This window comes from Pseudochaenichthys georgianus, unplaced genomic scaffold (genome assembly GCF_902827115.2).
Source record: "Pseudochaenichthys georgianus unplaced genomic scaffold, fPseGeo1.2 scaffold_514_arrow_ctg1, whole genome shotgun sequence".
NCBI lineage: Eukaryota > Metazoa > Chordata > Actinopteri > Perciformes > Channichthyidae > Pseudochaenichthys > Pseudochaenichthys georgianus.
The window spans coordinates 117,593-128,528 of NW_027263075.1; the positions used below are offsets into that span (position 1 = coordinate 117,593).

Genomic DNA, 10,936 nt, shown 5'->3' on the forward strand with positions numbered 1-10,936 from the left:
AAAGCCCTGAAATGTTTGCCCAAATGAGATCTGCACCTTCCAAAGTAGGATGAATGCCGTCTCTCTTAATCAGACCAGGTTTTCCCCAGAAGGCTGTCCAATTATTTACGAAGCCCATATTATTTGCTGGGCACCACCAAGACAACCAGCGCTGAAATGATGACATGCGGCTATACATGTCATCATTGATCAGATTGGGGAGGGGACCAGAGAAGATTACGGTGTCCGACATTGTTTTAGCATAACTACACACCGACTCCACATTAACTTTGGTGCATTCTGATTGGCGTAAACAAACATCATTACCACCGACGTGAATAACAATCCTACTGTATTTACGTTTATTCTTAGCCAGCAGTTTAAGATGCGCCTCAACGTCGCCCGCTCTGGCCCCCAGAATGCATGTGACTATGGAGGCTTTGGTCTCTAAATTCACGTGTCTCATAATAGCGCTACCAATAACCAGAATTGGCTTCACAAAGCGTGTCTCGCTGAGTTGAGAAAATCTGTTAGATAAGTGAACGGGTTGGTGGGGACCTGCGAGTCTCGCTTCATGCCCCTTCTGACGGCCCGTCTACACTACAGGCATCAAAAAATCTTGAAGCTGGGCATGTCTGAGGCTTGACGATTTCTCGCGCCCAAGGCGACAAACAACCAATCAGGAATCTCCCACCCGCCCCCGGCATACAAAGCAATAGCAATGTTAAAACGAAGTAAACTGGATATAAAATCCCCAAACAGGCGAAAACCTACCAGTTTCACCCACTGTCTCTGCCTCCTCCCTCCATGCCTCGCTCCTCCGGTTTGTATCCCGGTAGATGAACAGAGACTGATCATTCAGCACCGGGTGATTCACTACCGCTATAATGAATTTTCCCTCAATTTTTTGGAATATGAGGAAATGACCTGCGTAGTCTCTCCCAGCATACACGCGGTTTGATTGGCTAGTGCTTGTACTGTCAGATTTGCATACGCGGGATTTGATTGGCTGATGCCAAGCATCGAGCCTCAAAAGTTGAACATTGTTCAACTTTTGATGCCGATAGATGCTCGTGATGCTTGCAAAGCCATGCCATGCTCCACACAATGCAGTTCAGCGAAGTTTAAAAATCTTCTACGTCACCCCATTCAAATGAATGGGCGAAGCATTGAAAGCATTTTTCGATGCCTGTAGTGTAGACGGGCAGTCGCCCAGTCTCCTAGCTGCTCGGGAGTTGTCGGGGGACGGCTAGTACGAGCTACCTCTTGCCGGTCTATACCGGCTAACATGGGTTTTAATGTAGCTGAGTTACTTTCTAAAATGCGGAGCCGGGCTTCTATGGCTATGATTCCCGCCTCCAACCTAGCAACTGTACTACATTTAACACACGCAGGCCTATCGGTACCAGTAAAGGAGGAAGGGAAATAGCCAAACATAAGATAGATAGAGCAGGAAATAGCACCCGAGGGTGGGGAAGTAGCCATGGTTAGCTATCAAGCTAAAGTAGCTACCGTTAGCAAAACCGAAAGAAGTGTAAGCAACTGTTACAGTCGCTAAGAGAAGGAGAGTTGTGAGTGCTTAAGCTGTAGTAACGTGTGATTATAACGTCAGGTAGGCTAGCTGCCGTGATCAAGAATTGTAAAAACAATTTTTTTTTATTTAAGATAATATAAGCTATCAGCAGCAGAGCACGCACACAGGATAGCCCGGAAGTGACAACACGCTTACCGCAATAGTGAGGGGCTCTCTGCTGGAACTGCTACCCCCGCGACCCGACCACGGATAAGCGGGAGAAGATGGATGGATGGATGGTTATCCTACCTTTCAGAAGAACCTAACGTCCCGCTGAAAACATTCCTAGAACAATGAATGGTAACATTCTCAGAATCTTTTGAGAACCAAAAATGTCTAGCTGGGAACTCACACATGCCACCGCAAACATGCAATATCTGCTTCCAGCTTATCATGAAATACGTGCTTGTTGGTTTTATTCAAAAGGAAATTATGGTGATCATTTTTTTAAAACACCCTTTTCAAACAAAAGCAACAAGTTTGTTTTTTTAAAGCGCTCTAGAAATAAATCTGACGTTGACCATGACCGTGTTCATTTGCCATCACAGGAACGTTTTATAAAAAAAGAATAACATCCTGAAAACATTTTCAGAATGTTGCTTGGAGAATGTTCTTCATTTGTTATCATGTAACATTAAGGGAACGTTTTATAAAGAGCATCTTTAATGTGTTACCCAACAACGTCCAAAACACATCCTTAGAATGTTGCAGGCAAAACGTTCCACCTTTGTTAACACATCACATTAAAGGAACGTTTTATAAAAACACTTTCTGTCATCTCAGGCCTCAATAACATCCTCAAAACATCCTCTGAATGTTGCAGTTAAGACGTTATGTCTTAGTTAACCTTAAACCTTATAGGAACATTATTTGAAATAATAAACATCCTAAAAAGGTTCTTTGAACATCAGATTAAAACGTTTCTTTAAAACATTATTAGAACCTGTAGGTAATGTTAGCCAAAGTTGTGAGAACGTTCCCCGCTAGCTAGGTATAACCTGCTGATCAGATACACAGGGAGGCTCATCTGAGTGTTACTGCAGTACTATTGCTAGTATAGTATAACATATTGCTGCTGCAGGCCTGTTTTTCAGCAGTTCTTTTCAGATTTGATCAAAAATGATGATGATAACAAGCATTCGAAATACAAATTGAAGGTTTCAAACTGTAAATTGATAAATGTCTTATCAGTATAACAGTATAGGCCTAGCATATTATATGTGTAATACCAAGTCATATATTATACTGAGAACGGATATCAGTAGGTTCGTGTTTCTAAAGGTTATACCTTTAAAGTATAAATGACAATATCTTACCTGAATCCATTCACACCAACACTACTGCAGTATTTTTACACCCCAAGGTCTCCTCGAGCTTTACCAGCTCCCCCGTCACAAGTCCAGCCTCACCCATCTGCTGGTTTTCCGCTCTCATCTTCTTGCTTCCTATTCTTTCTCTCGCCCATTTTCTTCTCTCCTACCTTTTCCTGTTTCCTCTGAAGACTAACTGTGGTGGCAGGGTAAGTCCGCTCCTGCACGTCAAGCATGAGAGAGACTGCAGATAATAAAGCACTACTAATAATAAGGCTATTTGATGCACATGCAACTATTCCCTATTGAGCTGCGTCTGTACACCGCATGTATGGTGCACGCTTTGAATGTTTCATGTTATCAGTCATCTGTCTCATAAGCTTCAATTGAAAATGAATTATTGGATTCATTTCATAGTGTGACAAATGCTTACAGTACATTTTGCAAAGAAAGTCAGCGGGTATCATTTAGTCAATCACATTATCGAATAGAACAAATGAAATCCTTTAATTATGGGATCATTTAAACTGGGAATAATGTCACACCTGAAGTGTTAGCTTTGTTAGCCATTGTTAGCAATACAAGCTGATTACAACCATGACAACAACAAATAACACTGTGTGGATGAATGATTCCATGAAACACAAAAAAGATAGATGTGACAACAAACAGAATATGGATGTGTCTATTCTGAGTTCAAGTAATCAAACAATAGTTTACTGAAATAATTGATTGAAAGATTGCTTACAAATGAAAGATGGTAAATTCTGTAAAAATTGCAATATGTCCAACCCAGTCTCACGGCATTTCGTGTTCACCAACACGATTTTTAATCTATTGATTCGTGTTCACCAACACGATTTTAAAAGCAATGTATTTCTACTGGTAATGTTTCGTGCCTGCAGGCTGCAGCACGTCTTTGTCTCCGGTCGGGTCGTGGAAGACCGGAAGCTGTGTGGTTCATAAAAACATGTTCTTACTCAATATCAAGCCACAATTATTGCTTTTATTTTAAATCGTATAATTTCGGACTTTTGTTGCCGTCTGTGAGGAAAATAAATGGGGCTCAGAGCCTCAGGATACTGAAATCTGTATTTTTAAAATCTTTTTTTCCTTCTAATTTGTTATTCTTTTCAAAATAACACACTGTTATTTACTCACCAATAACACACAATTATCCTTGCTTTTATTTATTGGTTTAATTCCATAATCTCGGGCTTTTTTGGCGTCCGTCAGGAACTGAATTTCAAAATAAAAATAACCGGAAACAGACGTAGGCATTTCGAGCGATTACCCAAGATCCTCAGCTATGGTTTTAAGCTCGCTGATTGGATGTGTTAGCCGCAATGCATGCTGGGATTTGTTGTTTATATTATATGAAATCCGGAAAACATTTTTAAAAGAATAAAAGAATACTTAATTCCGAGTACTCTTGCTTTTCTCTTTGAAAGTCATCACATAACGGCATTGTAATACACGGTTCGGCTGCATTACATATTACAGATCTGCCGTAGTTCTTTATTTAGAGAGCCCTGATGAGAAGACCTTTGGAAAAACTGGAAGAAATGGCGCCGAAACTGAATACTTGACGTGGATCATAAATATATCAACAATTAAACAACATCTTCAATTTCTCTTCACACAATGCGTCACCTTGCAGTATCAACACTAATTCGGCTGACTTTTACATTTGATCTAATTCATAGATAGGTTATATTTACACCATAACGGTGCACAGCTGATAGAAAGGGACTTGTAGTTTTTAAAGATATTACTAATTTTCTTTGAATGTAAGAATGTAAATACTGAGTCTGAAATAGTATAGCAATATGCTGTAAAATGATGTGAAAGCATGACTAAAACTATACATCTTCATATGTTGTACATACACACTAATAATACAAAGTTATTATGGCTGTGTGTACCTTGTGTGCACCTCCTAGTGGTTAAAGCACGTTATTGAATTATTGTTTTTATGTGTTATATTTGATTAAAAAAATATTAAGAGTACATATACTTTCATAGGGGGAAAGTATAAATATAGAAATATGGAATATAAAAAATCAAGAAGATACTATAAGTGATCTCTACAATAAAACAGTTTAGTGCAGGATGTACAAAGATATTAATAGGAGGAGGTTCAAAACAGAAAAACGGATTAACCTTTATTTAAACATTAAATAACAGATTAAGGTACAAACAAACAAAGTACTTAACGTCTAATATATTGCTTTCCTGCAATGTTAACTATGTTGAAGCACTTATTTTAACTGATATTATACACATTAATTATACTCTTATGTATGTAGATAGAATAAGAAATGTGCAGAATATGACAGTTTAATGGTGGAGGTACACACACATATTGATAGATGTCTTGTAATGCACTGTTGAGGAACCTGTGACCCAAGTGTTTCATTCATTGCATAACTACACCGTAGTTGTGTATGATATGTCAATAAACCTTTGAAAATCTTGAAAGGGATGTGCAAAATAGCCATAATATACAGTCTTTAATTAACTATTAGTAGAGAATAACGAGTAATGAATATACTTTATTATTCGTTTCCATTAATGTCAATTGCAGATACATGTTTAGTCTTCTCAAGCACAACTATCAAATATCTCTCCTGATTGTTGGCACTTGACAATCACTTTACCTGAATTTCACTCAGGTGAAACTAAAGTCTGATTTAAGGGTTGTTTATATTTCACATCATTAATCAGAATCTGCAAAGTAACTCAAATAAATGCAGTGGAGTAAAAATACCAGGTTAACCTCTGAATTGTCGTGGAGTAGAATTACAAAGTATCAATGAGCTGTCATGTGGGTATATATTAATGCTGTGCATTATGGACACAAGCGATTTTCACCCATTTATTAATTATATGTTTTACATTTGATAACACCAATGTGTTTAATACTGGCAACTTCTAATTGTGGGAAAAACGAAAACGATCAGTAGAGACGTCCCATAGAACATTTTGCGAAACACAATAGCCAGCATGTGTAGTTCTGGGGGGGCGTTCGATTCCAGTTTTGGATAGTCTGGCGTGGTTTCGTTCCATTTCACACAGCTGTTTGACGCTCTGCGTAACCTTACGGGACTGTAGTCCTAAACGATAGCTGGGGATTATGGGTAGTGTAGTGTCTTCGGCCATCCTAAACTCAGAAATGTTGACAATCGCAATGATGCTCCAAATGTCCCTTATAGGCCTACGTCTGTTTCCGGTTATTTTTATTTTGAAATTCAGTTCCTGACGGACGCCAAAAAAGCCAGAGATTATGGAATTAAACCAATAAATAAAAGCAAGGATAATTGTGTGTTATTGGTGAGTAAATAACAGTGTGTTATTTTGAAAAGAATAACAAATTAGTAGGAAAAAATATTTAAAAATACAGATTTCAGTATCCTGAGGCTCTGAGCCCCGTTTATTTTCCTCACAGACGGCAACAGAAGTCCGAAATTATACGATTTAAAATAAAAGCAATAACTGTGGCTTGATATTGAGTAAGAACATGTTTTTATGAACCACACAGCTTCCGGTCTCCCACGACCCGACCGGAGAAAAGACGTGCTGCAGGCAGTAGAAATACATTGCTTTTAAAATCGTGCTGTGCAACACGAAAAAAAGGGGCAAATCGTGTTGGTGAACACGAAATGCCGTGAGACTGGGTTGATATGTCATGACTGAAATCCATGAGATGAATTGTGCTGGGAAGGATACATAGCTACGTCTCTTAATCATTGAAGTGTTGCAGGTGTCATGTTTTATGGCACTAATTCTCCCGGCGCTGCAGCCAAGGTGCATGTTGGGTGTTTCCAACATAACCGTCTGTTCTCTCGTAGCGAGGACTGATACGTTCACATTGTCAGCCTTCACCCTGGGCGAAGAACCCTGCATCACCCCCTCCAGCCTCTCTACGTGCTGCTGAAGATCTGACGTGTTTAATACATTTGATTACAGACTTGATTTGATTTTCATTTCAAGTAAAAATGCACATGCTGTAAGAAGAGGGCTGACAAGAGGGCCCTCCAGGGATCAGCTGGAACGAGTCTGATGTTTGTTACTTCAAATGTTCCAAAAACATTTGTTTTATTGATTTGTTATGTTATGAATTCAAAAGGACAATACAAATATGCATTGGTATCAGTGGGCTGCAGGTACTTTGCATCCTAGTACAAGTTCTAAGTAGTTTATATACACACGTTCATTTTGAGGGTGAGCTTCTCCCTTAAAGCCATAAATGAGTCCCCTCCCTGTCTCTGGGCAGACGTACACCGGCTCCATCCTGGTGGCTGTGAACCCCTACCAGCTGCTGCCCATCTACACCGCCGACCAGATCCGCCTCTACACCAACAAGAAGATCGGAGAAATGCCGCCTCACATCTTTGCCATTGCTGACAACTGTTATTTCAACATGCAGAGGAACAACCGCGACCAGTGCTGCATCATCAGGTGGAGACTGCAGTCCTCTGTGACACACACCTGAGTTCTGCACCTGACATCTGGGACACCCCACCGAAGCTTTCACTTTCAATTCATGATCTATAAGGCAATGTCCAAAATAGTGTTTCAATTTGTGTGTGTGCGTGTGTGTGTGTGTGTGTGTGTGTGTGTGTGTGTGTGTGTGTGTGTGTGTGTGTGTGTGTGTGTGTGTGTGTGTGTGTGTGTGTGTGTGTGTGTGTGTTAGTGGTGAGTCTGGAGCAGGGAAGACAGAAAGCACCAAACTGATCCTGCAGTTCCTGGCAGCCATCAGTGGGCAACACTCCTGGATAGAGCAACAGGTGCTGGAGGCAAACCCTATACTAGAAGGTGGGAACACACACACACACACACACACACACACACACACGCACACGCACACGCACACGCACACACGCACGCACGCACGCACGCACGCACGCACACACACACACACACACACACACACACACACACACACACACACACACACACACACACACACACTGAACCGCAGCTCTGTCTGAAAGTTGTGGTTGTTGATATGTTCACACACAGAACACACACAGACACAATGTTCACACAGCTTCGTTGTGCATCCACATGACTGCTGTTCTGCTGTTTCTCTTCCAGCCTTTGGCAACGCTAAAACAATCCGCAATGACAACTCGTCTCGTTTTGGGAAATACATCGACATCCATTTCAACAAGAGAGGAGCCATAGAGGGAGCCAAGATCGAGCAGTACCTGCTGGAGAAATCCAGAGTGTGCAGACAGGTACCGAGTGATGACACGTGTTCAGACTCTGCAGCCTTCCCTCAGCGACTAACTGTGAATGAAAAACTATCATTAATATCCTGTCGGACATTTACATAACATTCAGACAAAACCAACACCTTTGTAAAGTGGCCAGGTTAGTCGCTGGAGGGACGATGTCTCGGCCATCTAGTCACCAATAAACAAAAACAACAGTCACATATATAGTTCTGAATCATTAACAATGTGCTGCAAAGGTCCAAAGTAACATAACATTATTTTAACATAGCTACTTTATTATATTGTTTCATTTTTTTTCAAACCAAATACCAAATCACTGCAACATTGAGATTTGTGTATTTAATGAAATTTTTTGTTGTGTTTTATAGCAATGTATAATTCGCTTCAAGTATGTGTACATGCCATATATTGCACATAAACATAGTTTATACTTTAATATATTATAATGTACTAGTCATACCTGTACCTGAATACTGCTGCTACACCACATGACGCATGGCTTATAGTCTAAGGTACTTTATTCTACATACTGTACATTGCTCTATAAATCTCTCTATTTAGTTTCTTAGTTATGATCTGTTTTCTGCGTGCTGCTGTGAATGTGCATCTCACGTTCTGCGTTCTCTCTCTGCAGGCCCACGATGAGAGGAACTACCACGTGTTCTACTGCATGCTGAAGGGCATGACTCCAGAGGAGAAGAAGAGACTGGGGCTGAGCAGAGCCAGCGACTACACCTACCTGACCATGGTGGGCTCACTCTGCACCGAGTCAGCCGTCAGACATTAGCATAGTCACTGCAGCAGTTCAGATTAGTTAGTACACGGTCACAACAGGAAGCTGTGCCAACATCCTGTCGCTGAGTCAGTGCCCAGTAACAAAGTAAAAAGAAACGTTATTCTTGAAAAGTGAGACATTACAAAGCGTTGAGTTGCTCCCACCCGCTCTAACACATGCATGTGGAGCATCAGCTGTTCCAGTGTCGCTCCTCTCACGCTCCCATCACAGACATGAGCATCAACACAACTGGTACCCTTAGTATAATCCCCAGAATCCTTTTCTACATATATTCCCCTGCAGCCTTTTTAAGTAGCATCCTGCCGTTTAGAATTGGATACCTAAAGGTATTTGTATAAAGTGAAACAAAGGGACCTCTTGTCTGTAGGGATCGACTTTGTATCATCTGTTCATACCGAATCACATTTAGATGTTCATGTGTAGTTCAGACCGTCAGGAACATTGATGTCTCCGACTCAGGACACAGATTCCATATGTTGACTGTGAGCATTTGTGACTATATGGAACGGTAGATGAAAGAACTTCACAGGGGACACAGGAAGATGAGATACTTCCACGAACAATGTTTAGAGTTTGAATGAGGAGGGGTTAGGGTATACACCGTTAGAGAACAGCGCTCTTGTGTTGTCCTTCCAGTCAAACGGAGCATGTTCCTGAAGGTCTGCCACATGGCTGATGTGTAATCTGTCTGCTTCAGGGTACATGCACAGTGTGTGACGGCCGAGACGACTTGAAGGAGTACTCCAACATCCGCTCTGCCATGAAGGTACTGGAACCACTCGCTCTACGGAGCAGAACCCAGTGTGGCTCACGTTGTCACCAGCAGCTACGAGAACTCTTCATTTGATGAGAGTGAATTCTCGCACTTTAAAGAAACTTAAGGTGCATTTTAGGACAGGATTGACTTTGCTCTGTTCTGCAGGTACTCATGTTCACTGACAAAGAAAACTGGGAGATCTACAAACTGCTGGCTACTATTCTGCACATGGGGAACCTCAGATATGAAGGTAACACATACATATGAGTTCGGTGTTGCTTGCTTATATATCTTTCTTCTTTTTTTAAAATCCCTTTTTAAGTCCCAAGATAAAATACTTAAAGTAAAGTACAGTAACTAGTAACTAGTCAAGATACAAACACAACAGCTATCTATCAGAAAGGTTGGAGAACTGATAAGGAAACCTTTTTTTTAAAGCGTTCCTTGATTGTGTTATACGACCATTATTATTAAAAACATGTTTCTCACTCACTTGTTATATATATACTCTGCAGCTCGTACCTATGACAACCTGGATGCCTGTGAGGTGGTCCGCAGCCCTCACCTGACCACGACTGCTACTCTACTGGAGGTACACACACACACACACACACACACACACACACAACACACACACACACACACACACACACACACACACACACACACACACACACACACACACACACACACACACACACACTGGGAGGGGGGGGGTGCTAGTGCTAGACTTATCCGACCAGCCCTCTTCAGTACCGGGGGGTGCTTCAGGTCAGGTATTTCATCAAATCTATAACAAAGTGGATGTAATTATACCTCCCTCTTTCCCTCTCCTGTGTGTGTGTGTGTGTGCGCGCGCGCGCGTGTGTGTGTGTGTGTGTGTGTGTGCGCGCGTGTGCGTGCGTGTGCGTGTGTGTGTGCGCGCGCTTGTGCGTGTGTGTGCGTGCGTGCGTGTGTGTGTGTGCGTGCGTGCGTGTGCGTGCGTGTGTGTGCGTGCGTGTGTGTGCGTGCGTGTGTGTGTCAGGTGGATGGTAAGGACCTGATGAACTGTCTGACCAGCAGAACTCTGATCACCAGAGGGGAGACGGTGTCCACCCCCCTCAGCATGGAGCAGGCTCTGGACGTACGGGACGCCTTCGTTAAGGTAGTCATTCAAGGGCCTACATATGAGCCAATAACTACAGTCTGTTTATTATCAAGCAATGTTCTCTGCTATTGCTGGAGTATTGATATCTCTCTGAGTGGGTTATAGATCCGGTGCAGTCATGTGATTCTTAT

At 41.7% G+C, this 10,936-nt stretch overlaps 1 protein-coding gene across 1 annotated transcript in view; it reads left to right on the top strand.

Annotated features, from left to right (window-relative positions):
- Nucleotides 1-10,936, top strand: part of LOC117442973 (unconventional myosin-VIIa-like) — a 90,981-nt gene that overhangs the window by 15,831 nt on the left and 64,214 nt on the right. The window contains exons 4-11 of the mRNA XM_034078934.1: nucleotides 7,139-7,323; nucleotides 7,559-7,680; nucleotides 7,963-8,105; nucleotides 8,740-8,853; nucleotides 9,599-9,667; nucleotides 9,824-9,908; nucleotides 10,174-10,250; nucleotides 10,683-10,802. Coding sequence (XP_033934825.1) covers nucleotides 7,139-7,323; nucleotides 7,559-7,680; nucleotides 7,963-8,105; nucleotides 8,740-8,853; nucleotides 9,599-9,667; nucleotides 9,824-9,908; nucleotides 10,174-10,250; nucleotides 10,683-10,802 — 915 coding nt within the window. The remainder of the gene's footprint in view (nucleotides 1-7,138; nucleotides 7,324-7,558; nucleotides 7,681-7,962; nucleotides 8,106-8,739; nucleotides 8,854-9,598; nucleotides 9,668-9,823; nucleotides 9,909-10,173; nucleotides 10,251-10,682; nucleotides 10,803-10,936) is intronic.